Genomic DNA, 27,151 nt, shown 5'->3' with positions numbered 1-27,151 from the left:
ATCCTCTGGTAACCATAAGTTTGTTTTCTATATCTGTGACTCTACTTCTGTTTTGTAAATAAGGTCATTTGTATCCTTCTTATGTCCTTTTCAATTAAAAAATAAAACAGAAAAAGATTCTATGATATCCTCATAAAATTAGAACAATTGGGTGAGAGGAGGTGGATAATGCTGTGGTTCCTCTGAACATTCAAAAGGATAAAATAAGGAAGCTGGGACCTATTTTAGGCCTGGGTAGGTTTTCCAGACTTGGCCCTGTTTTGCATGGTATGGATAGTAGATGGTAAGTTACTAATAGACCAGTAGGTAGGATTCTTACAGCAGAAAATAATGTAGAAAATTGAAGGAAGCTATAGTGGGACAGTTATGATGGGCTGTTTTGATTTTCACCTAGATATTCTACATTTCCTCATTTTTCTACACTGTCAATTACATCTGGTACCTGTACAAAGAGCTGAGGATGAAACCCCACCAGAGTGGACAGAGCACAGTTCCACTGGTAAGTTTTATTCAGAGCTAATAGTTATGAACAGTATGCTAAGACAAACCCATACATCCTTGACAAACAGTTAGCACTCAGCACTGGCAGAGTTTCCAGTCTGTTGACATGACTTCCTCTTCTCTCTTGCCATCACTGCCACCACCAACAGGATTTGATTATAGGAGATATTATTTATAGTATTGCCATTCCTGCCTGGTTTCAGTAAGGGAAATCCTTGGCTCTATGCCAATCCATCATTATTTTTAGAGTAAAGAAAAAGATCTTGGAGAGCAGTTAGGGAAAGTGGTCAGCCAGCTAACATGGGATTTGGGCTACAGGTATTGGAAAGGGAGGGTGTTTGTTCTGCTCTGATGTATTTCTTTGGTATGTGTGGGTAACAGGTATTGGTTTGCAGAAGGGCAGAAGAATTCATGTGTGGTAATCAGAAAACAAGGTGGATCCAGGGAGCAACTGTCTTTTCTTCTTTGGTTCACAAAGAGTTTTGGGCACTATCTAGCATTACAAAAAGAGAGGAGAACACAAAGTCAGTGAGTCAGTACATCTGGATTCTTTTTTGTGTATACATATCTTACATGTTACATAGTTCACCTATTTCATGTGTACAGTTCAGTGGTTTTAAAAGTAAACTTACCAGGTTGTAAAATTATCATCATAAATCAGTTTCAGAATATTTTATTTGCCCCAATAAGATCCTTCACGCACATTTACCGTTAATCCATTTTCCATACCCTGCCCTAGGCAACCACTAATGTACTTTCTGTCTCGATAGATTTTCCTTTTCTGGACATTTCATATAGACATTTCATATATCATAAAATGTAGTCTCTGTGTCTGGTTTATTTTATTTAGAATAATGCTTTTGAAGTTCATTCATTGTAGTGTGTCTAAGTAATTCATTCCTTTTTATTGCTCAATAGTATTCGATTGTATAGTACACTTAGTCTCTTTTTTTTTTTTGGAATTTACTTACTTATTTATTTATTTATTTTTCACTTAGTTTCTTATTTCTGATTCTTTCAGTAAATCACTAAATGATTTAACAGAAGACATTTTTATGATGTTAGCAATTTTCATTTCTTTAAATGTCTTTATGTATTTTAATCTTACTATACATATCTTACAAATATTCCAGCCCTTTTATTTCTGTAGTATCCATCCTGTTGTGGCTTTCTGAAGGGGAATTTTTGTTCAAGAGCACCATGGAGTAAATGAATCTGGAAATCCTCCCAACATACTTCTTCCAGAGCCTACAGATCAGTTCTAGAACAAATGAAAGTGGTATACTGTCATGTATATGGGGAAACTCAGCAAATGTTTGTTGAATGAATAAATGTTTGTTGAATGAATAAATGGTATTATAGCACTGTGAAAAGAGCATTTGAAAGTGAATCAGGAGATCTGTCTTATAAACCTAGTTCTGTCATTTATCTCCTGTATGTCCTTGGACACATCATCTCCCTTTCTTGGGCCTCAACTTTTCATCATAAAAATGAAGTGCTGGTCTATGTGATCTTTAATGTCTTCTTCCCGCTCTAAAATGCTACAATACTCTTAAATTCTCACCTGACTGACTTCTTAAGAAGAAACTCTTCTTGCTTTTTGTAGCCTTGCTCTAGATACATACTGCTGGAAAAGGGCAGGAGTATAGAGTGCTTTTAAATTTTTTTCTCTTTTTTTTCTTTTTCGTTGTAAGGACAAAGTGCAGTAAGGAAATCCTTGAAAAATTAATATGACGAGACCCCCTTATCAGCATCCCAGACTAGATATTACAGTCTGTACAAGTACTGTCAATAGAACTCTTTGCAATGATTAAAATATTTTATGTACTGTTCAGTTCTATAGCCACTAGTCATATGTGGCTTTTGAGCACTTGAAATGTGGCTGATGTGATTGAGGAACTGAATTTTTATTTCATTTAATCTTTTTTTTAATCTCTATTTTATTTAATCTTAATTTTAATTTAACCACATGAAGCTAGTGGCTACTGTATTGTACAGCCTGGGACTATATTCTGATCCCTTTATCTCTTGTTTACCTCTGAGGAGTCAACCCTTATAATTATTCTTTTATATTTTCAATTTGTATAGTTTCTTAGCTCCCTGCAATTTAGTAATGACCCATGGCTATATATCCATTTTACATGTTAGTTTACATAATCCTACAATCCTGGAGCTAGAAGATACTACAAAGAAACAATTAGTTCAGTTCCCTCCCTTCAAGCAGATTAATGTCAAAAAAGTTCAAGAAATGTATAGATATAGTATTTAAAGTTTTCATTCATTCATTCACTCATAAGCTAAGAGACTAACTGGAATTTGAGAGAAGTTCTTCAGCCACAGAGTTATTCTCTAAAGAAGTAGTCATGAGACCAGAAGCCAAGGATGGGGACAACATGGGGGAATATTATCCTGAGTCTTGGGCTCCTGGTAGTAGAACAAATTAATCTTTTTTTTAAATTGAAGTATAGTTGATTTACAGTATTAGTTTCAGGTGTACAACATATTGATTCAATATTTATATAGATTATACTCCATTTAAAGTTATTACAAGATAATGACTATATTTCCCTGTGCCATACAATATATCCTTGTTGCTTACAGAGCAATTTAATTTTTGAAGGAAAATAGAAGGAGAAATGTAAGATTAACTCTCATATATAATATTCTGTTGCTTTCTATGCATACAAATGCAGTATTGATACTTCTCTTTATAACCCATGCTGTGACACTAGTTCCAAGAAGACAAACTCTATCCCCAAATTTGCCCCCACTGCCTATTATTCTGTCATTATAGCTTTATGTCAGGAGCCTTGAAGATTTGTTTTTCATTTTTGAGTTCTCTTTTAAATACCCCAGGAAGACTTCGGCCCTAAACTATTACTAGTAAGCTTTTTACCAGAGATTCATTGACAGTGAACAGCAGTTAAACACAGGATAGCCACCTGATGATGGATAGAGGAAAGAATAAAAAGAGAAGAAGAAACGTGAGTGGGAGAGGTCACCAAAGACTAATTTTACTTATTTCCCATTTTACCTGAAGTCGACACTGGCTGTTCTACTTTAAATCATTTGCTATTCCTGATCCAAAGTTCTTAGGGAAAATCAGTTACCCACCTCTGATTATTGATTAATTGCTCACTTAATCCTTATTGATTCCTAACAATGGCATTCCAGAATATAATATGATCTCTGCCTTAAAATATTGGATTGGCCAAAAAGGTTATTTGGCTTTTTCTGTAAGATGGCTCTAATAGTGCTCAGTTGTCTTTAAGTTCATTTGAAACAACTTTGTTAGATCGTATTGTGACAGCTGTCATATCAGCATGCATTTTAAAAAAATGATCAAAATTGGTGAGTTTTTGTGTAGCCATTTTAATATTGAAGATGGAAGAAAAAAAGCAACATTTTCGGCATACTATGCTTTATTATTTCTAGAAAGGTAAAAACGCAGTGCAAAAAAGATTTGTGCAGTGTATGGAGAAGGTGCTGTGACTGATCGAACGTGTCGAAAGTGGTTTGCGAAGTTCGTGCTGGAGATTTCTCGGTGGACAATGCTCCATGGTTGGATAGACCAGTTGAAGTTGATAACGATCAAATTGAGACATTAATTGAGAACAATCAACATTATACCACGTGGGAGATAGCCAACATACTCAAAATATCCAAATCAAGTGTTGAAAATCATCTGCACCAGCTTGGTTATGTTAATCGCGTTGAGGTTTGGGCTCCACAGAGGTTAAGTGAAAAAAACCTTCTTGACTGTATTTCTGCATGCGATTCTCTACTTAAACGTAACGAAAACATTTTGTTTTTAAAACAAATTGTGACAGGAGATGAAAAATGGATACTGTACAATAATGTGGAATGGAAGAGATCGTGGGGCAAGCGAAATGAACCACCACCAACCACACCAAAGGCCAGTCTTCATCCAAAGAAGGTGATGTTGTGTATATGGTGGGATTGGAAGGGAATCCTCTATTATGAGCTCCTTCCAGAAAACCAAATGATTAATTCCAACAAGTACTGCTCCCAATTAGAACAACTGAAAGCAGCGCTTGAGGAAAAGCATCTGGAATTAGTCAACAGAAAACGCAGAATTTTCCATCATGGTAACGTAAGACTGCATGTTTCTTTGATGACAAGGCAAAAACTGTTGCAGCTTGGCTGGGAAGGTCTGATTCATCTGCCGTATTCACCAGCCATTGCACCTTTGGATTTCCATTTGTTTTGGTCTTTACAAAATTCTCTTAATGGAAAAAATTTCAATTCCCTGGAAGACTGTAAAAGGCACCTGGAACAGTTCTTTGCTCAAAAAGATTAAAAAGTTTGGGGAAGATGGAATTATGAAGTTGCCTGAAAAATGGCAGAAGGTAGTGGAACAAAATGGTGAATACGTTGTTCAATAAAGTTCTTGGTGAAAATGAAAAATGTGTCTTTTATTTTTACTTAAAAACTGAAGGAGCTTTTGGGCCAACCCAATAGAAAAAATTTTGTTTTCTATTATATTAAGACGTTCTGTTCAAAATCTCTCTCCATAAACTCTTAGTGGATATGGGCCATTCTTCTGTAAGTTGTTTTACAGTGTCTAATACAACTGGGAAGTTTTGAAATGTTCTTTCTTCTAGATAGGTCTTATATTCAAAGGGCTTTTTTGACTCTGCCCTATTATACTAAACCTGGCCTATAATGGTTTCTGCTGGTCATCTTATACATAGACTTTTACTCCACCCATATGGTCTGAAAAGTCTACATCTCCCTTGATCTAAAAGAGGAGAGGATTGAACTATTATTAGAAGATGAAGGATTATGGTGTGATTTCATATTTGCCTTTCTTCTTAAGAAAATTTGTTGTGCTATCCAAATGTTATATTAAGCTACTTTCTACAGGGCCTCTTTGTGGCTTTTGGTGTACTTTTTAGAATATAGTAATACAGATAAAATTCTATTATCTTCAGTGCTAAGGAACTGTCTATTTCATTGAATTTTAAAAAATAAATTTATTTATTTTTGGCTGCATTGGGTCTTCGTTGCTGCGTGCGGGCTACTGTTCGCTGCAGTGCACAGGCTTCTCATTGCGGTGTCTTCTATTGTTGCCGAGCATGGGCTCTAGGCACACGGGCTTCAGTAGTTGTGGCTCGCGGGCTCTAGAGCACGGGCTCAGCAGTTGTGGCACTCGGGCTTAGTTGTTCCATGGCATGTGGGATCTTACTGGACCAGGGCTCGAACCCATGTCCTCTGCATTGGCAGGCGGATTCTTAACCACTGCACCACCAGGGAAGCCCCCTATTTCATTGAATTTTATATCAAATATTGCTTAACTGAAGCAAACCTGCTGTTGGGAATTTTTGTACTATCAAATGATAAGTGATGATCTGGTATTTATTGTAATATGATTGGCAATATCCTAAGACATTACTCACATTTATTCTTTTCATAGGTTATAGGTTATACCTGTCGAGTTAGTCAAATAGCCATCATTTTGTCAAGGTAAGATTTGCTTTCCTTCCTAGCAAGGTGTAGACTCTCGTTAGTCTTGGGTCTAGGTAGGAACAAATAGGAGGACAATGCCCGTATTTCCATTGATTCTGTCAGTCCTGGGTCCTCACAGAGCTTTACTAAGTAAGAAACAACAAATGTGTGATCATTGATTCCATTTTCCCAGGTAAAATAGGCAAGCAATTTGAAGTTTCAGATTGGGTTCTAGTCCCAATTCTGCCATTAACTCTATGTGACCTTCAATAAATATTTCCCTTTAAGTCTTTTGACTTCTAATTCCTGTTCATATATCATGAAAAGTTGTAATAGGTGGTTTTCAAGATCTTATTCACCTTTATAACATTGGGTGAGACTCTTAAAATTATTAAGCTCAGAAAGGATCTGGATCTCACCTAAAGTGGTAGTCACATTGAGTTGGTTTTAGACTTTATATAACTTTTACTCCTAGATCTTTTCCTCTTATAGGAATCTGGATATATTTAGCTGGATAAATAACTGGTTGCTTAAAGCTGTGCTTTGGAAAAGCTCTCAGGAAGGAGCTGATGAGAATGAAGTTATTACTGGTCACCATGAAAAAAGTGAAACAGACTGATCACAGAGCTCCTTGGTAGATTTTTCATTTCACGATTACCCACTTGGATTTTTAATCTGATCATACAGCTCCCAGAGACTCTCTGTGAAACTCTGTTAGGGTTTATTAACCTAGGTATAAAATACATTCCCCACTCCACTTCCCCAGGAACTTGAAAAGAAGGTATACTTAAAATTTTTGAGGTACTTTTCTTGAAGGAATTAAATGTATATGTATTTGTGGAGAGCGGGTGGGGTGATGGAGTTGGAAGAAGGACAGGAGAATATTTTGCAAAGGGAAAATGGCATAAAAAAAGTCTGAATATTAGGGTGATAAGTTTTTTTCCTCCCAGCCTGATACCTCTACTATTGATGGTACCTGTATTCTGTTTGGGCAATGCCAGTGAATGTTTCCGCAACTTCAGCCAGAGCCACAGGTAAGTAAGGACCAAACCTATCATTTTTATGATAGACTACACCTATTCTTTTCTATAACTAAAGGTGGAAGAAGACTTTGTACATACATTCTGGCCAAGGTGCTTGTATTTTAAATGGGCTTTGGACAAGTTGTACAGTCAAGGCCAAATATATATAAGCAGAAATATTAACACAAAATGACTAGATGATAATGTGTCAGTGAGAAGGAACAAGGTGTTATGGGCAAGGCTTAGCTAAATGATAAGTTAAATTACATACTCATTAACTTTTGTTGCACCAAATAGGTATCTCTCTGGTCTTATACCTGTAGCAGCATTCCTGACCATTGATTCTCTTCCTAGGTGTATCCTGATGTACTCACCACCAACAGCCATGGCTAAAGTCCTGCCTTCTGCCAACACATCAGTCTGTAGCACACTTTATTTTTATGGGCTTATCATTTTCCTGGCCAGCTTTCTACTCAGCCTCCTCACCATTGTGGTATGGTGCCACCCTACTTGCCTTTATGGAAAGAGAGGGGGCGGTTGGGTGGGATGGGGCAGTATTCCCAGGCCTGGGAAAGATGAGGTGTAGAGGCACTTCTTATAGTCCTAGAACTAAGAAAGTGTCTAGTAGATATTGATAATTTAATTACTACCTCAGTCTTTTGGACTTCCCAAGATCAAATGATGAGTGGGGAAAAGAGCCTATATTCATTATGTGAGAATTATGCTCACTCTAGAAATAATGTGTTCCTGTGGATCCTCATGGAGTACCAGACCAGAAAACTAGTATGTGTCAGGTATATTCTTTATACAGAATGATACTCTAGAACACAGGACATCTTCTCTGTTTTAATTTTCCAAATAATTAAAGAGTTTTATTTTCTCAGTTCTTTATTGACTATAAATTTGCATTTATGCTATGACTAACTGGGTTTAAAGTGCTGAGTGACTCAGACAGTTATTAAATACTCATTTGACATCATCAGACTGAAGGACAAGTAATCATCCATGGGACAGTACATTATTTATATATAACTGCCCAGTACAAAATCAGTAAGCAAGTGAATATGCCTTTTTATTTGTCCTATCTACTTTTCAGTATCATTTTCTCCTCTTTTCCTATGCTAGTTCAGGGATTATAAACTATGTAGTTGCAGACCAACTTTATCCCACAGTTTTTTTCTTTTTGCTAGCACAGCTAACATCTGTGAATGAAATACAATTGTGAGGGCTTCCCTGGTGGCGCAGTGGTTGCGCGTCTGCCTGCCGATGCAGGGGAACCGGGTTCGCGCCCCGGTCTGGGAGGATCCCACATGCCGCGGAGCAGCTGGGCCCATTTGCCATGGCCGCTGAGCCTGCGCGTCCGGAGCCTGTGCTCCGCAACGGGAGAGGCCGCAGCAGAGGGAGGCCCGCGTACCACAAAAAAAAAAAAAAAAAAAGAAATACAATTGTGGAAAATTTTCTTTGACGATTCAAAAATAAGTTATGGAGATAGCTTAGATCAAATCAGCAACTTTGTAAAGAGTGCACAATGACTAGTTTATATTAAAATGGCCTTAGACGCAAGAGGGAAGAGATATGGGAACATATGTATATGTATAACTGATTCACTTTGTTGTAAAGGAGAAACTAACACACTATTGTAAAACAGTTATACTCCAATAAAGATGTTTAAAAAAAAATAAAAATAAAAAAATAAAATGGCCTTGATGGTTTTCATTTAGAACTGATTGACAGGAGAGACAGGTCTCCCCAAACCTGGCACCCTAGGGATTCCTGTTTGCTCCTTCAGAATAACCCAGACTTCAGTGGGCATTCAGGACTGGCATTCTGATTCTTTTGTAATCAGCAAACGGTGAACTGATTCTACTAGATGTAAATATTCTCAAATAAGTTCAAGCCTCTTTATGATTCCTGTGTCTGTGGGGAAAGGAAACTACATGGCTAACCTTAAGTAATTGGGTTATTAACTTACAGAGTGGATCTGGATTATTAGGAAAAGTTTCAGATTTGGTCAGATTTTATTACCTAATTTACTCCCCACAAAAAGGACATTGAACTGATTTATATTTATTTCATTAACTAAACCGTATTCAAATTGCTCCCAAATGGAAGGGAAAAACAATCTGTTTTCCATCTAAGGGCAAGAAGAAGAGACTTCCTAAAACTTTTTCTTCTGGGAGTTGAGAATTTAAGCTCTGTCACAGTGCTAAAGTATTTATTTTAGGGGTATTAAGCACAGAACACTTTTTAACACAACCTTTATTTATTTATTTATTTATTTATTTATTTTAAACATCTTTTTTGGAGTGTAATTGCTTTACAATGGTGTGTTAGTTTCTGCTTTACAACAAAGTGAATCAGCTGTACTGTATATGTAATTCACCATATACATATATCCCCATATCTCCTCCCTCTTGTGTCTCCCTCCCACCCTCCCTATCCCACCCCTCTAGGTGGTCACAAAGCACCGAGCTGATCTCCCTGTAACACAACCTTTAATAAAGTGTTTTAAAAGAGAATCTGGTTAGATCTTAGTTTTAACTTCCCATGCATATTGTGATTAACCTCATTGAGAAAAATAAAAGCCTGAGGGTTGATGTAAGGTTTATGTATTGAACATATATAGTTTGACTAATATCTGTCCATTTATCTGGCCAAGCAAAAGATCACTCTAGAGGTAATTTTCTCTCAAAAAAAGCCTGGTCTCAGATGGTAAAGACAGGAGGATGGTCTTTTCTGCTGTCAGATCCTAAGAGAAGGATCTCTCCAAAATGATAGACTAGACCTGGGAAGTTTTAGTAAGCCTTAGGCAGACTACTCACTGCTATACCCATGTTTAGGTCTTACTCATTCAAGCCCAGACACTTTATAAGAAGTTTCTGAAATCGACTGGCTTTCTGGGGAGTGAACAGTGGGCAGTGATTCACATTGTGGAGCAGCGAGTACGCTTCTACCCAGTGGCCTTCTTTTGCTGCTGGGGCCCAGGTGGGTATCTTAATGGAAAGATTTGGGCAATGAAAAGGGTAACCATTAGATTGTGGTCAAGCAAAGTAGTCTCACCAAGAAGGATGACTACAAATTTCTGTCCAGCATGTAAAATTTACCTTCGTTCCACCCATATCTTCTTATGTTTTAGAAATTAAGAGAATTAGATGTGAGATGATATGAGAGGAAATGTACTGACAGAACTCAGAGATATTAACACCTGCCCTTTCTACTACATAAAGTTGAAGTGTGAGGATCAGATAGGATAATGTTTATGAAAGGGCTTGGTAAACATAAGAAGTTAAGAATTGTAACTTATGATCTTCCTATAGTATGTCTTGCCACCATTGCTAATAATCTGCAAAGTTTAATCAATGAGGAATAGTAGTTGGAGATCTGAGGCCATTGGTTTATATAACTGGTTAATCTCACTGCTAGTCTTCATTATGCCTATAATTCTCACAATGCTTAGGTGTGTATACTGAAAAAATTATGCTCAGGCAGCCAGGGCTGGCAGCAAGATGTATACTTTGTGTTTTCACAGCTGTCATTCTGATGATCATAAAGATGACTAAGCCACAGGACACCAAACTTCACATGGCCCTCTATGTTCTCCAGGTAACACCTTCAAAATCCAGGATTTCTGTTCTTATACTCTCTTATCCTGTTTTCTTACATTGCCATTATTCAGTAAGCACAATTTTTTTCCTTAGGGTATTTCTTTCTGCATTGCAAGAGAGAAAATATATTATTTATATTCAGTTTTGAAGAATGTGGAAATTTCCTCACAGATGAGGTAGATACGTTTGTGAAAGTGCTGCCATGCATTCTAGAGCATGTATATCTCAGGCCAATTTCATTTCATTGATGTGTTTTTTTTTAAAGGATGGGTAACAAAAGACAAGATCTACCAGATAATGTTCTTATGAAACTCTGATAGTGACATGATTCTCTCTCACCCAGAGTGAAATGAATGGGATAAAATAGCTATTCTAGGTGAATGGAGAGAGAGAAGTAAAGAAAAAATGATTCTCTCTTTTCATCCTTTATCAGATTTAAGAAGGGTTTTTTGGGCTATCTGACTGTGGTGATAGGGCAGTTTCTTCAAGCCTAACCTGGGAAATGGGGCAATAAGGAGGGACATTGAAATGACTTCATTATCCTTATGTATATACTAAGAAATATGACTAACTCTCAGTCATCCATAACAAGGTATGGTGTGAAGAGTGAGTTCAGGAAGAGCTAGAAAAATATTTTTTAAAAACTGACACCAAATTTTGATTTTTGGGATAGAATAAATATAACAGTGATTTATAAATAAGAGGAATGGAAACTATTCCCCAAATCTCTGAAAACCTGAAGGATGGGCTCCATCACCCCTTCATCTCCTCCAGGCTCTAACAGCATCATCTCAGGGTCTGCTCAACTGTGGAGTATACGGCTGGACACAGTACAAGTTCTACCAACTAAAGCAAGAGGCTCGGCATGATGCAGATACCCAGACACCATTATTATGCTCACAGAAGAGATTCTATAGCAGGGGCCTAGATCCATTGGAGTCTACCATTGCTTTTGCTACTAGCACCTCCACCATTCTTTGAAACTGTAAAACTGGAACCTCCAGAACTGGAATGATTCTACACTAATGGTTTGGGAAGAGTGTTTGGGAAGAACATCTTAAGTCTTTTCTAATCATGCCTTAAACTACGGAAGTGAAAGGGAATGTAGTGCCATGGTTAGTAGCTACTCTAGTGAAGTGGGTGGGATCTAATCATTATTCTCAGATTCACAAGTAAAGTCACTATTCAGGGAGATGAAGCCACTTTCCACCTAAGAGATAGACTCATATTATTTCACTAGATATTAGATTTGTCGAAGTCTCTTCTACAAAAAATAAATTCCAAGTTATTGTTTATATAAAGTATTTCCAGGCTCTCTACTCCATGGTTGTGGGGGAAGTAGTGTGGCATGCAACACTTTCTCAGATCTTCACATTGCTATTACTCTCCTTTTGGTGGTACAAAGTCCTGGGTTTACATTCTTTGAAGAGTTTTGGAAACTCAGAAGAAGCAAGGACAGAAGCTGTCAAAAGAAGTGATAGTGGGGGGCGCAGTGGTTAAGAATCTGCCTGCCAATGCAGGGGACACGGGTTCGAGCCCTGGTCGGGGAAGATCCCACATGCTGCGGAGCACCTAAGTGTGTGCGCCACAACTACTGAGCCTGCGCTCTAGAGCCCGCGAACCACAACTGCTGAAGCCCGCAAGACCTAGAGCCCGTGCTCCGCAACAAGAGAAGACACAGCAATGAGAAGCCCGTGCACCGCAAGAAGAGTAGCCCCCGCTCACCGCAACTAGAGAAAGCCCACGTGCAGCAATGAAGACCCAACGCAGCCAAAATAAATTAATTAATTTTTTAAAAAAGTGATAGTGGGATCCTCATACACACCACATCCTAGTCTCTTACATATTCCTTGCCGTTCTAGGCCTTAACAATAAGAACCTTCCTGCTCCAGAAAATTAAGGCCAGTCTTTTGAAGTTACAGTGGATAATAAGATTTAAGAGAAATCACGACTAAAACTCTGAATCAAAAACTTCTCAACTCTCATTTATAAGCAAAACCCCAAGGTAGGTTTCATAGTGCTTGGACGTAGAATTAGGTTGAACCATATGAACTTGACATTTTTGTAGGTGAAAATGGTCTAATATCATCAATTTTACATGGTTCAATCTGGCTGTAAGTGCTAAATATATGTTTATTGAATAAATGAATGAACAGATGAATGAATGGCTAACAAGTAGAATTTAACCTTTGGGGAAAGAAAAGATTCCCACACTGAAGAGGCTCATTCATGGGTAGGGATGTTTAATGTTTCTTCCTCTTTAGTCACCTAACAAGTGATGTTTGGTCTCTCCAGTTAAGTCATTAACAAGGCCAAAGTGAGGCCAGAGCATCAGATACTATGATGCCAAAACAAAGGGGAAAGCCAAATGGACAAAAACTGAATGACAATCAACTAAAACATCTGGAACTAATAATCAGATACTTTTCACCTGATAAATTCCCTTCATCAGTGCAAGGCAAAATCCTTAAGATTAGAGAAAATTGACAGAGTAGATTATAATGGTGCATTAGACAGTACTCTGAAAAGTAAGTTCCAGAGATCTTTCCAAAGGAGTTCTCAATAGAAATGTTAGGGAGCTCAATAATAGCTCTTTAGGTTTTAGACCATGAGCTTCAGCCTTACTATGGCTGGTAACCTGACTTCATTATGTCAAGAACACATCTTGAGGCCTCCCAAGATGTATAGCACAGATTACTGGGTAGCACAGAACAAGAAAGATTGCCTTACCTAGAGAGCTGCTTTAACTTCTTTTAATTTAAAAACTAATAAGGATTCAGCATATAGAAAGACAGATGGAAGCAAGATTCTCATTTCCGTAGACCTTGAGGGACACCAGAATTGAGGAGTCCAATTCTTAAAATGTCCTATCGGTATCACTTCATATTTGACTTTATTACCAGAAAGAAGATAATTATCAAATGTATGTCAGGTTTGTTCATCTTGCTTCTCTGATGAATTTTTTGCATTGACACTGGTCTTAGATATTCTATAGATGTAGGCAAACAAAAAGATAGTGGAAATGAAAAATAATAAAATGTTAGGCAAGATTGGGATTATCAACTCTTCATCATACTGAGAGTAGGAGGGCCACTATTCAAACTACGTAACCCTTGAATTCACATGTAGGAGGGGCATAGACATAGATACAGTGGCAGTTCTTAAAATTTCTGCAAATACTCCTCCCATGACTCCATGACTTGTCCAGTTTACGGTCATAGTGGAGTATAGTTGTATCTATGCAGCTTTGATTAATACAGATCTTCCTTGAACCATATGTTGTATCATCCTTCACCTCCTCCTCCTCAGCCCAGTCTGTAGCTTGAAAAAATCTCTGCACCCCAATACCATGTGTTCTGCATGGGGAACTGGGTGTTTGATGTTTTTCAATGCGTGGGAGCCTTTGGATGTTTTCACATAGCAGCCTCCCACTTTTTACATCTTTGGCCTTGCACTTGCTGAAGACTTTAAATATCCCTTTAGATTCACTGCCACAGTTTCCAAACCTGTCTCCCTTGGTATTCATTAATGTTAGCAACTTTCCTGGGCAACCTTTGTGCCCTTTTCAAAGATTTTAACACAGAGATTCTCGAGGCTTCAACCCCGGCCTTGGCAACAATAACCTTGTTCCTTGCAAGGAGTGCCATCTTGCTTGTAGGTATCCATGTGGCAGCACTTGGGGGAGCCATTAAAGTATTCTGGGAGGTCACACTTATCCACACTGAGGTGGCAAGTTGTGGTTGCTTTTAGAGATTTGCGGTTTTTGCAGCAAGATCCAAATGCATAATTTAAACCCTTCCTCAGCTGGTATGAGGGCAGACAACAGTGATCCTTTTGACAGTCAAGAACACTACCACAGTCAAATTCTTCTCCTTTATCTAATATCTTATTCCCACAATATGGCTTTCAAAAGGAGCTTTGGAGCTCAGTTCTATTAAATAGGCAGCCCTCTCTGTACTTATGCAACAGCTGGTGGAAATAGTGGAAGCTGCAGTTGCTGAGGCCCATATCTACAGTAATAAATTCATGCATAGTACAGAGGTGCTGGCCATGGAACTTGCAGACCACATGGTCATGCTTCATTCCCAAGTCATGGCTAACCTCATGAGCTATGAAAGCTGTGAAATGTGGTGTATCTTCATGAAAGAAAGATTCAGCACTGGTTGCATTCTTGGCAGTGCAGATACCACTGAGAAATGCATGGCCCTCATACTTCCCAAGAATTTGGCCAGTAATCACATGAGCAGCATCATGTTTCACCCCTCTCAAGAGATACCAGTCTTTTCAGTGTTTAAAATTTTGAAGTGTTTCCTGCAAATTCAGGAAGATTTGCACAAGGGTTTTCTCTATCCATATCCCTAACCCAGTAAGCACCGCTTTCACATTATATCCTTCATGTACCTGTTGACCAGAGCATGGACATCTATTAACATCTTTGTGGTCGTGGTAACATTATTATTCCACATTTGGAATCACTTATTGTCAACCACAATCAACTTGTACATACTTGGAAAGTGGCCACATATAGGGCATAGGAACTGAGGAAGGTTCTGTTTTGCTCTGAAATTGTGAAGTGCTTAAGAGCTCCTCTTGTTTATCTCTACGGATTACACAAGACTCACCTGATTTTAAAGATATGCTGTAAACCATATGCTCAATATATATAGGCTTGATACCAAAGACAGTGCCATCTAAGGTCAGGATTCCCTTTTGCCCTGAGCAAGTGCTGATTGTCACAAAAGAATCCAGGTTGTCCTCTGAATACTCAGTCATCCTGAATAAAAGCAAGACTAGTTTCCCATTTTGTTGTGTATAAACAGGGAACTTCTTGACAAATAATTCTTTCTTTTGCTTCAACTTAATAGTATGCCATTTTCCTTGTTTGAACAGGAAATTGGACACCTTTTCTGCTTTTTCTTCTAGTTCTCTGAACATCATCAGTTTCCTAGGGAAGACTATTTCATAATAAAGAGATTCCCACTACAGTGCATCCCTGGAAGAATAGTGACAATTACCAATAAAGTGACATGCAGCTTAATATGGGAAGGGCCCTTTATCAAATGCCCTAAATGGCATTCCTTGAAGAAGCATCACTCCAAACCTTGTCCATGACCACTTGAATTCATAGAAGACAAGACAGGGGGCAGGCAAAGTAACTAACTGGGGCTGTCATTGTCATGGCCCAAGTGAAAGAGCAAATGATCCCAGATCTCTGTCTGTGAGTTGACTTCCCTTGGACCCAAATCTTTGTCAGTGACACAGTTGTTTGGCCAAAGATCAAAGCTATGCTGCCTGCCAGAAGGATAGCTGCTCCCACCCTCAGAGTATTACATGATGACACTTACCTTTTGACTATGTCTCTTCCTACTCCTCTTGAGCTCTCTCTCTTCTGGAGTGTCCTTACTTTGCAACCACCCTCAAAGAACAGCAGTTTTAGTGCTCCTTAGCTGAGCTCCTGCTGTCTTCATAGAGGAGTATACCAAGGAGAGGAAACTTTCAGAGGTCCAGCCAGTACAACGATCCAGGATCAGGCCCCAAGAAAAGAAAAATATATAACCTCTTCCCTTAGTCCCAGTTCCCATGGAACAGCCTTCCCCTCCTGTCATCCAGTACTCTTTTGAGTCATTGAAACTTAAGCAGAGGTTTGTGGATTTCTGGCTAGGTCACAGGCCTCTGCTGTTTAATGCCTTTTGCACCATTCCCTACTTTGTACCATACAGCCCATTTCAAACATCCAATCCTTTTCCTTTTTTTTTATTATTCACAATATGTTTGTTTATTTGCTCAATCCTAGAATACATGTAAAGTATTTTTAGAGTAACCCATGCCTCTGTGAAAAGAAAATATATGAACTGGGGAGCAGTGTTTATTGGGTTGGCCAAAAGTTTCGTTCAGATTTTTCTGTAAGATGGCTCTAGTAGTGCTTAGTTGTCTCTAACTTCATTTGAAACAATTTTGGTAGATTGTATTGTGACAGCTGTCATATCAGCATGCATTTAAAAAAATCGTATCAAAATTGGTGGATTTTTGTGTAGCCATTTTAATATTGAAGGTGTAAGAAAAAAACCCCAACATTTTCGGCATATTATGCTTTATTATTTCAAGAAAGGTAAAAACACAACTGAAATGCAAAAAAAGATTTGTGCAGTATATGTAGCAGGTGCTGTGACTGATTGAATGTGTTAGAAGTGGTTTGCAAAGTTTCGTGCTGGAGATTTTTTGCATGACGATGCTCCATGGTCGGGTAGACTAGTTGAAGTTGATAGTGATCAAATTGAGATATTAGGGACTTCCCTGGTGTTCCAGTGGCTAAGACTCTGTGCTCTCAATGCTGGGGGCCTGGGTCCGATCCCTGGTCAGGGAACTAGATCCCACACGCTGCAACTAAAAGTTCTCATGCCTCAACTAAAGATCCCACATGCTGCAGTGAAGATCCTGCGTGCTGCAACTAAGACCCAGCACAGCCAAATAAATAAATTAATTAAAATATGTTTTAAAAATCGAGACGTTAATTGAGAACAATCAAAGTTATACCACGGGAGATAACCGACATACTCATAATATCCAAATCAAGCGTTGAAAATCATCTGCACCAACTTGGTTATGTTATTCACGCTGAGGTTTGGGTTCCACAGAAGTTAAGTGAAGAAAATCTTCTTGACCGTATTTTGCATGTGATTCTCTACTTAATCATAATGAAAACGTTCTGTTTTTAAAACAAAATGTGACGGGTGATGAAAAGTGCATACTGTACAATAATGTGGAGTGGAAGAGATCGTGGGGCAGGTGAAATGAACCACCACGAACCACACCAAAGGCCAGTCTTCATCCAAAGAAGGTGATGATGTGTATGTGGTGGGATTGGAAGGGAGTTCTCTATTATGAGCTCCTTCCAGAAAACCAAACGATTAATTCCAGCAAGTACTGCTCCCAATTAGACCACCTGAAAGCAGCACCTGACGAAAAACATCCGGAATTAGTCAACAGAAAAACGCATAATCTTCCATTAGGATAATGCAAGACTGCATGTTTCTTTGATGACCAGACAAAAACTGTTGCAGCTTGGCTGGGAAATTCTGATTCATCCGCTGTATTCACCAGACATTGCATCTTCGGATTTCCATTTATTTCGGTCTTTACAAAATTTTCTTAATGGAAAAAATTAATGGAAAAAATTTCAATTCCCTGGAAGACTGTAAAAGGCACCTGAAACAGTTTTTTGCTCAAAAAGATTAAAAAGTTTGGGGAAGATGGAATTATGAAGTTGCCTGAAAAATGGCAGAAGGTAGTGGAACAAAATGGTGAATACGTTGTTCAATAAATTTCTTGGTGAAAATGAAAAATGTGTCTTTTATTTTTACTTAAAAACCAAAGGAACTTTTTGGTCAACCCAATATGTTCAGTTCTTTTTATCTTTAGCCTTACAGTATGAGGTTGCAATAATGTTTCCCAAAATTATTTAGATTGGTACTTTTCTATCCAGACCTATTCAGTATGGTCATGTTATTCATTTCTAATTCAGTTAGGGTCATATGTTACTGTTTGTATTTCATTCTGGTTTGCCTCCACATTTGGGATGTTGCTGATGATTTGGAGGGAGTATGTGAAATGTTTCCATGATTCTAAAAGTCAGTACTGTACAAAAAAGTGTATTCAAAGCCTTTAACCTGTTCCCATGTCCTTATTCTTTCTACCCACTTCTCATTCATCAATCTCAATAGTACTTGGTTTATTTTTTCCTGTATTTCTTTCTGCACAAATAAGCAGATACATATATATTTCCTTGTATCCCCTTTTTTCTTATGTAAATATAGCATAATATTTTCTACTTTCCTTTCTAAATTTAAAGATACATCCTGTAAATCACTCCATATCAGTTTATAGAAATATTCCTCATTCCCTTTTTTATAGCTACATAGTATTCAGTTTTATAGATGTACTATAATTTATTCAATCACTCTCCTATGTATGGGTTTTTACATTGTTTATATTATTTTGAAATTATACACTATCATCAGCAAATAATATTGCACATATATATTTTTGTGGAGGAAAATTCCTAGAAATGAGAAGGTAGTGTTCATGCTAATTGCATATGTAGCTTTGTTTGATATTGCCAAATTCCCCTTCAGAAGGTTTTTGCCAGTTTTCATTTCCACTGGCAGTGTATCAGAGTGCCTATTTCCCCAAAGTCTAAGCAACAGAATATATTGCCATGCCATACATTTTAATTTTCACCAAACTGATAGGTGATAAGTAGCAGGTCGGTATTGTTTAATTTGTATTTTTCTGATTTTGATTGAATTTGAAACGTTTTAATATGTTTAAAGGCCATTTTTATATCTTTTAATAATTGTTAATGTCTTTTCCCGTTTTTCTATCAAGCTCTTGGCATTTTTGTCTTCTCAACTTTCTCCCCCTAGCTTTATTGTGGTATAATTCACAAATAAAATTTTATATATTTAAAGTATACAATATGATTTGATATATATGTACACATTGTGAAATATTTATTTATTTATTGTGAATATATATTTTCTAAAAGGCAAAAAAACTAGAATAGTTAAAATAATTTTGGGAATGAGTAACGTGGGAGACACCACTCTACTGAGTTTCAAGACTGTGTGGTATTGGTGATGGGATAGACACATAGATCAATGAAACAGAATAGGGAATTCAGAAATAGAGAACCCACACATGTATGGTCATCTGATTTTTGACAAAAGGGGAAAAGCAATTCTGTGGAGGAAGAAGCATCTTTTCAACAAATTGTGCTGGAAAATTGGGTATACATAGACAAAAAAGAGGAACCTCAACCTAAACCTAACACTTCATACAAAAATTACCTCTAATGGATCATAGATATAAATGTAAAATATAAAACTCTGTAGAAGAAAACAGAATATCTTCAGGATCTAAGACTTGGTGAAGAATTCTTAAACATGATACCAAAAGCATGATCCATTAAAAAAAATCCAGAAATTGGACCTCATCAAAAGTAAAAGCTCTTGTCAAGAACCTTAGCTTGAGACAGAGACAGGATGGCAGAGTAGAAGGATGTGAGCTCACTGTTTCTTATGAAAACACCAAAATCACAACTAACTGCTGAACAACTACTGACAAAAAAGTGCTGGAACCTAACAAAAAAGATCCCCTGCATCCAAAGACAAAGAAGAAGCCACAGTGAGATGGTAGGAGGGGTGCAATCATGATAAAATCATATCCCATACCTGTCAGGTGGGCAACCCACAAACTGGAAAATAATTATACCACAGAAGTTCTCCCACAGGAACGAAAGTACTGAGCCCCACGTCTGGCTCCCCAGCCTGGGGGTCTGGCAATGGGAGGAGGAGGTCCCAGAGAATCTGGCTTTGAAGGCCAGCAGGGCTTGATCACTGGAATTCCACGGGACTGGGGGAAATAGAAACTCTACTCTTGGAGTGTGCACACAAGGTCTCATGTGCACCAGAACCCAGGGAAAAAGCACGGACCTCATAAGAGACTGGGCCAGGCCTACTAGACTGGACTAGTATTGGAGGATCTCCTGTGGAGGCGGTGGGGAGCTGTGCCTCATTGCAGGGACAGAGACACTGGTGGCAGCAGATCTGGGAAGTACTCATTGGCATGAGCCCTCCTGGAGGCCACCATTTTCTTAAGACCTGGCCCCACCCCCACAGCCTGCAGACTCCAATGCTGGGACATCTCAGGCCAAACAACCAACAGGGTGGGAACACAGCCCCACCCATCAGCAGACAGGCTGCTTAAAGTCTTCCTGAGTCCATAGCCCTCTAGACACACCCCTTGGCACAGCCCTACCCATCAGAGGGACAAGACCCAGCTCCACCCATTAGTGGGCAGGAACCAGTCCCTTCCACCAGGAAGCCTGTGCAAGCCTCTTAGACAGCCTTATCCACCAAGAGGCAGACAGCAGAAGCAAGAAGAACTACAACCCTGCAGCCTGCAGAATGAAACCACAATCACAGAAAGTAAGACAAAATGAGACAGCAGAGGATTATGTATCAGATGAAGGAACAAGATAAAACCCCAGAAGAACAACTAAATGAAGTGGAGATAGGCAATCTGCCCAAAAAAGAATTCAGAGTAATGATAGTAAAGATGATCCAAGATCTTGGAAAAAAGAATGGAGGCACAGACCGAGAAGATACAAGAAATGTTTAATAAAGACCTAGTAGAACTAAAGAACAAAGAGATGAAGAATACAATAACTGAAATAAAAAATACACTAGAAGGAATCAATAACAGAATAAGTGAGGCAGAAGAATGGATAAATGACCTGGAAGACAGAATGGTGGAAATCATTGCCGCAGAACAAAATAAAGAAAAAAGAATGACACGAAATGAAGACAGCCTAAGAGACCTCTTGGACAATGTCAGATGCACCAACATTCACATTCTAGTGGTCCCAGAAGGAAAACAGAGAGAGAAAGGACCTGAGAAAATATTGGAAGAGATAATAGCTGAAAACTTCCCTAACATGGGAAAGGAAACAGTCACCCAAGCCCAGGAAGTGCACAGAGTCCCAGGCAGGATAAACCCAAGGAAGAACATGCCAAGACACACAGTAATCAAACTGGCAAAAATTAAAGACAGCTTCTCCCCTTGGCTCAGCACAAAGCAAGCATATAAAAACCACAGATGCGGGCTTCCCTGGTGGCGCAATGGTTGAGAGTCCACCTGCCGATGCAAGGGACATGGGTTTGTGCCCCGGTCCGGGACGATCCCACATACCACGGAGCGGCTAGGCCCGTGAGCCATGGCCGCTGAGCCTGTGCGTCCGGAGCCTGTGCTCCACAATGGGAGAGGCCACAGCAGTGAGAGGCCCACGTACTGCAAAAAAAAAAAAAAAAAAAAAAAAACAAACAAAAAAAAACAGATGCCTGCTGCTTCCTGGGGAGAGAAAGAGTTGGTAGAGGCCTCTAGAATCTCTGGCCAGAGTTATTGGTGGAGGTCTTCTCCTGTATGAGGCCAGTCTATGAAGACTGAGAGAGGTGCCTGGTTTGTCTGATACACAGACTCCAACATAGAAAGTCAGAGATATGAAGAATCAGGCAAAGATGTTCCACATAAAGGAACAAGATAAATCTCCAGAAACTGACCCTAATGAAATGAACATGTATTATTTACCTGATACAGAATCCAAAAATACTGTTTTAAAAATGTTCACTGAAGTCAAGAGAACAATGCATGAACAAAGTGAGAATTTCAACACAGAGATAGAAGATATTAAAAACTACCAGACAGAAGTCATGGAGCTGAAGATCACAATAATTGAACTGAAAAACAATTACTAGAAGGGTTCAACATTAGACTAGATCAAGCAGAAGAAAGGATCAGTGAACTTTGGAAATAATTCAGTCAGAGGAGAAAACAGAAAGAAAGAATGAAAAACAGTGAAGAAAGCTTAAGGGACTTTTGGGATATCATCAAGCCAGCCATTATAGGAGTCCCAGTCGGAAGAGAGAAAAAAAGACCAGAAAGCATATTCAAAAAATTGACTGAAAACTTCCCAGATGTAGAGAAGCAAGTGGACATACAGATCTACAAACCCTAGAGATCACCAAGCAAGATGAATCTAAAGGTAATCCACACTGAGGTGCATATAATCAAATTGTCAAAAGTCAAAGACAGAGAATTTTGAAAGAGGCTAGAGAAAAGCGACTTGTCACATACAAAGAAACATCCAAAAGTCTCTCAGTGTTTTTTCCAGCAGAAACCTTGTAGGCCAGAAAGGAGTGGCATGATATCAAAGAGATAATAGCATTCCCTTGTTCATTGCAGCCAAGATTCACAATAACCAAGATGTGGAAACAGCCTAAATCTTCATCAGCAGATACAGAAAATGTGATATACATATGATACTATTCAGCCTTAAGAAATAAGGATGTCCTGCAACATGTGACGACATGGATGAACCTTGAGGACATTATGCTGAGTAAAATAGACCAGTCACAGAAATACAAATACCTCATTATTCTACTTATATGAGGTATCTAAATTAGTCAAATTCATAGAATCAAAGAGTTGAATGGTGGTTGCCACAGGCTGGGGTATGGGGAAATGGGGACTTACCAGTCAATGACATCAAGTCTCAGTTAAGCAAGATGAATAATTTCTAGGGATCTGCTGTACAACATTGTACCTAGAGTCAACAATACTGTGTTGTGGGTGGGAATGAATTGGGAGATTAGAATTGACATATATATACTAATATGTATAAAGTAGATAACTAATGAGAACCTGCTGTATAGCACAGGGAACTCCACTTCGCTGTACAGTAGAAACTAACACAACATTGCAAAACAACTGTACCCCAATTTTAAAAAAATACTGTGTTGTACACTTAAATTTTTGTTAAAAATTGTTGTGTTCTTACCACAGTACAAAATGAATGTTAGAAATGTATAATATGGGTACAGAGGATTTTAAATTATACAAAACTATTTGTGCAACTCTATCATCGCTAAATTTCAAAATCCAAAGGAAAATATGAAAAATTATGGAGATAATATAATTTTTTTAATGTATTTATTTATTTATTTTTGGCTGCGTTGGGTCTTCGTTGCTGCATGTGGGCTTTCTCTAGTTGTGGTGAGCAGGGGCTACTCTTCATTGTGGTGTGCGGGCTTCTCATTTTGGTGGCTTCTCTTGTTGCGGAGCATGGGCTGTAGGCACACAGGCTTCAGTAGTTGTGGCTTGCGGGCTCTAGAGTGCAGGCTCAGTAGTTGTGGTTCACAGGCTTAGTTGCTCCGCGACATGTGGAATCTTCCCGGACCAGGGCTCAAACCCATGTCCCCTGCATTGGCAGACGGATTCTTAACCACTGCGCCACCAGGGAAGCCTGGAGGTAATATAATCTTAATTCCCTAACTTGATAAAGATGGCACTTTTTAAAACTCCGAAATAAATTTCACTTTTTCTGAATGTAGATTAAAATAATTTTAAAAGATATATTAGAAGTAGAACCTTGTAGTATATTCAAGGAAAACACCATGCTCAAAAAGAATTTATGCCAGAAACATAAGCATGAGTTTAGCATTAAGAAATGTATCATCATAATTCATCACACAAAAAGTTAAAGGAGAAATAGATATAAACATGAATGCATGCCAAAAAGTTGTTAAAATTCACTGGCTATTCCTATTTTAAAACTTTAATGGGAAAGCAAAGATATACATAAACATGGTAAAGACCATTTACCAAAATGCAATGCCAAATAACATATTAATTAGTGAAACAATGAAAGTGTTTCCACTTAAAATCTCTTTCCTTTGCCTTTTTGTCCTGGACAATTTGAATTCTACTTACAGCAGATTCTCCCCAGCATAAGACTTTGTCCTAGAAGTCTTTGTCCTTTAATTTTTAAAACTGTAGTCCTCAGACTTCTCTGGCCCCTTCACCCCTTACAATCGACCCCTTCCATTCTCCCCAAAATTGAAGTGTCAGAAACTTCAGTTTCAGGTGCTTTTTTTCAAATTGGCTCACTATGCTTTCCAGCGAGTACAGACGGATTCTTAACCACTGCGCCACCAGGGAAGCCTGGAGGTAATATAATCTTAATTCCCTAACTTGATAAAGATGGCACTTTTTAAAACTCCGAAATAAATTTCACTTTTTCTGAATGTAGATTAAAATAATTTTAAAAGATATATTAGAAGTAGAACCTTGTAGTATATTCAAGGAAAACACCATGCTCAAAAAGAATTTATGCCAGAAACATAAGCATGAGTTTAGCATTAAGAAATGTATCATCATAATTCATCACACAAAAAGTTAAAGGAGAAATAGATATAAACATGAATGCATGCCAAAAAGTTGTTAAAATTCACTGGCTATTCCTATTTTAAAACTTTAATGGGAAAGCAAAGATATACATAAACATGGTAAAGACCATTTACCAAAATGCAATGCCAAATAACATATTAATTAGTGAAACAATGAAAGTGTTTCCACTTAAAATCTCTTTCCTTTGCCTTTTTGTCCTGGACAATTTGAATTCTACTTACAGCAGATTCTCCCCAGCATAAGACTTTGTCCTAGAAGTCTTTGTCCTTTAATTTTTAAAACTGTAGTCCTCAGACTTCTCTGGCCCCTTCACCCCTTACAATCGACCCCTTCCATTCTCCCCAAAATTGAAGTGTCAGAAACTTCAGTTTCAGGTGCTTTTTTTCAAATTGGCTCACTATGCTTTCCAGCGAGTATCTGTTGGAAATTTGGTTTTTTCCTGTTCTCAGGTCCAGTAGGCATCCCATTACTTCTCTCTGCTTTCTCCATGACAGTTACTATTTACCACTTGGGTCTTGGAGTTATCGGTAGTTTGTCCTTATACACCATACCTTGGGGTTTGTAAGATGACTTACCACCTTTTTTTGTTGTTGTTTGCAGGGTTTGATTTTTTACCATCATAGTGCTTTGTCTGTTTTTATGGGGTGATTTGAGGAGATTTTTAAAAATTGCACTGCTGCTGCCACCTTCTGAAAATCTCCCTTCCTTATATTTAAATTTGTTTCGTAGCCTTTAAGAAATTGAATGCTACATCCTATGGTAAATCAATTTTTTTCATGGACTGTGATAGGGAGCCTTACTGAAAGGTTTTGTTTTTTTTTTTTTAACATAGAAAACCCGAATTCAAGACTCAGTTTGTTTATTTGCAAATTTTGTTATTTTTGTCATTTACTCTCTTTGAGCATCAGCTTCTTGTTTGTAAAGTGGAAATAATATCTATATGACTTTTCTGATGATTCAATAATATTTGTAAAAATGCTTTGTAAAATAAAAAGTGCTACACAAGCACAGGATATTATTATCAACTTCCTTCACATATTCCCTTTTGACTGAGAACTTTCCTAGGATTTCCCCTTTCCCATGAATTTTTTCCCAGTTTTATTTATTTGCTTATTTATTTATTTTTATTGAAGTATACTTTATTTACAATGTGTTAGTTTCTGGTGTACAGCAGAGTGATTCAGTTATACATATATATACCTATTCTTTTTCGTATTCATTTTCACTATGGTTTATTACAGGATATTGAATGTAGTTTCAATATGTGCTATACATTAGGACTTTGTGTTTATCTATTTTGTATATAGTGGTTTGTATCTGCTAATCCAAACTCCTAATCCCTCTCCTACCCACTTTCCCCTTTGGTTACCATAAATTTGTTTTCTATGTGTGTCAGTCCATTTCTGTTTCATAAATAAGTTCATTTTGTGTCATATTTTAGATTCCACATATAAGTGATATCCTGTGGTATTTGTTTTTCTCTTTCTGGCTGACTTCACTTAGTATGATAACCTCTAGGCCCACCCATGTTGCTGCCAATGGCATTATTTTATTCTTTTTTATGACTGAGTATAGTATTCCATTGTATATATATACCACATCTTCTTTATCCATTCATGAACATCCATTCATGTTCATGTTGCTGGACATTTAGGTTGCTTCCGTGTCTTGGCTATTGTTGCTGTGAATATTCAGGTGCATGTATATTTTTGAATTAGAGTTTTGTCCAGATATATGCCTGGGAGTGGGATTGCTGATCATATGGCAACTCTATTTTTTTTTTTTTTTTTGCGGTACGCAGGCCTCTGACTGCTGTGGCCTCTCCCGTTGAGGAGCACAGGCTCCGGACGCGCAGGCCCAGTGGCCATGGCTCACGGGCCCAGCTACTCCGCGGCATGTGGGATCTTCCCGGACCGGGGCACGAACCCGTGTCGCCTGCATCGGCAGGCGGACTCTCAACCACTGCGCCACCAGGGAAGCCCAGCAACTCTTATTTTTAGTTTTTTAAGGAATCACCATACTGTTTTCCATAGTGGCTGCACCAATGTACATTCCCACCAACAGTGTAGGAGGGTTTCCTTTTCTCCACACCCTCTCTGGCATTTATTATTTGTAGAATTTTTAATGATGGCCATTCTGACCACTGTGAGGTAGTACCTCATTGTAGTTTTGATTTGCATTTCTCTAATAATTAGCGATGTTGAGCATCTTTTCATGTGCCTGTTGGCCATTTGTATGTCTTCTTTGGAGAAATGTCTATTTAGCTTTTCTTCCCATTTTTTGATTGAGTTGTTTGGGTTTTTGTTATTGAATTGTGTGAGCTGTTTATGTGTTTTGGAAATTAAGCCCTTGTCAGTTGCATCGTTTGCTAATATTTTCTCCAAGTCCGTTGGTTGTCTTTTCGTTTTGTTGATGGTTTCCTTTGTTATGCAAAAAGCTTTTAAGTTTGATTAGGTTCCATTTGTTTATTTTTGCTTTATTTTTTTTTGTCTTTTTTTTTTTAACATCTTTATTGGAGTATAACTGTTTTACAATAGTGTGTTAGTTTCTCCTTTACAACGAAGTGAATCAGTTATACATATACATATGTTCCCATATCTCTTCCCTCTTGCGTCTCCCTCCCTCCCACCCTTCCTATCCCACCCCTCTAGGTGGTCACAAAGCGCAGAGGTGATCTCCCTGTGCTATGCGGCAGCTTCCCACTAGCTATCTAATTTACATTTGGTAGTGTATATATGTCCCTGCCACTCT

The 27,151-nt window shown here is 38.2% G+C and overlaps 1 protein-coding gene across 3 annotated transcripts in view; it reads left to right on the top strand.

Annotated features, from left to right (window-relative positions):
* Positions 1–27,151, top strand: part of TMEM116 (transmembrane protein 116) — a 165,172-nt gene that overhangs the window by 95,385 nt on the left and 42,636 nt on the right. For 2 of the 3 annotated variants that reach the window (XM_024120573.2, XM_055080420.1), the window contains exons 5-11: positions 395–499; positions 5,939–5,988; positions 6,921–7,004; positions 7,347–7,485; positions 9,833–9,977; positions 10,522–10,595; positions 11,372–11,578. In XM_024120573.2, the coding sequence (XP_023976341.1) occupies positions 395–499; positions 5,939–5,988; positions 6,921–7,004; positions 7,347–7,485; positions 9,833–9,977; positions 10,522–10,595; positions 11,372–11,578 (804 nt within the window). Of the gene's footprint in view, positions 1–394; positions 500–5,938; positions 5,989–6,920; positions 7,005–7,346; positions 7,486–9,832; positions 9,978–10,521; positions 10,596–11,371; positions 11,579–27,151 lie in introns of those variants that run through there. The other variant, XM_055080419.1, reaches the window with a different exon arrangement.

Source organism: Physeter macrocephalus, chromosome 19 (genome assembly GCF_002837175.3).
Source record: "Physeter macrocephalus isolate SW-GA chromosome 19, ASM283717v5, whole genome shotgun sequence".
Lineage (NCBI taxonomy): Eukaryota > Metazoa > Chordata > Mammalia > Artiodactyla > Physeteridae > Physeter > Physeter macrocephalus.
Note: the sequence above shows the minus strand (reverse complement) of the source record. Positions and strands in the feature narration are given on the sequence as shown.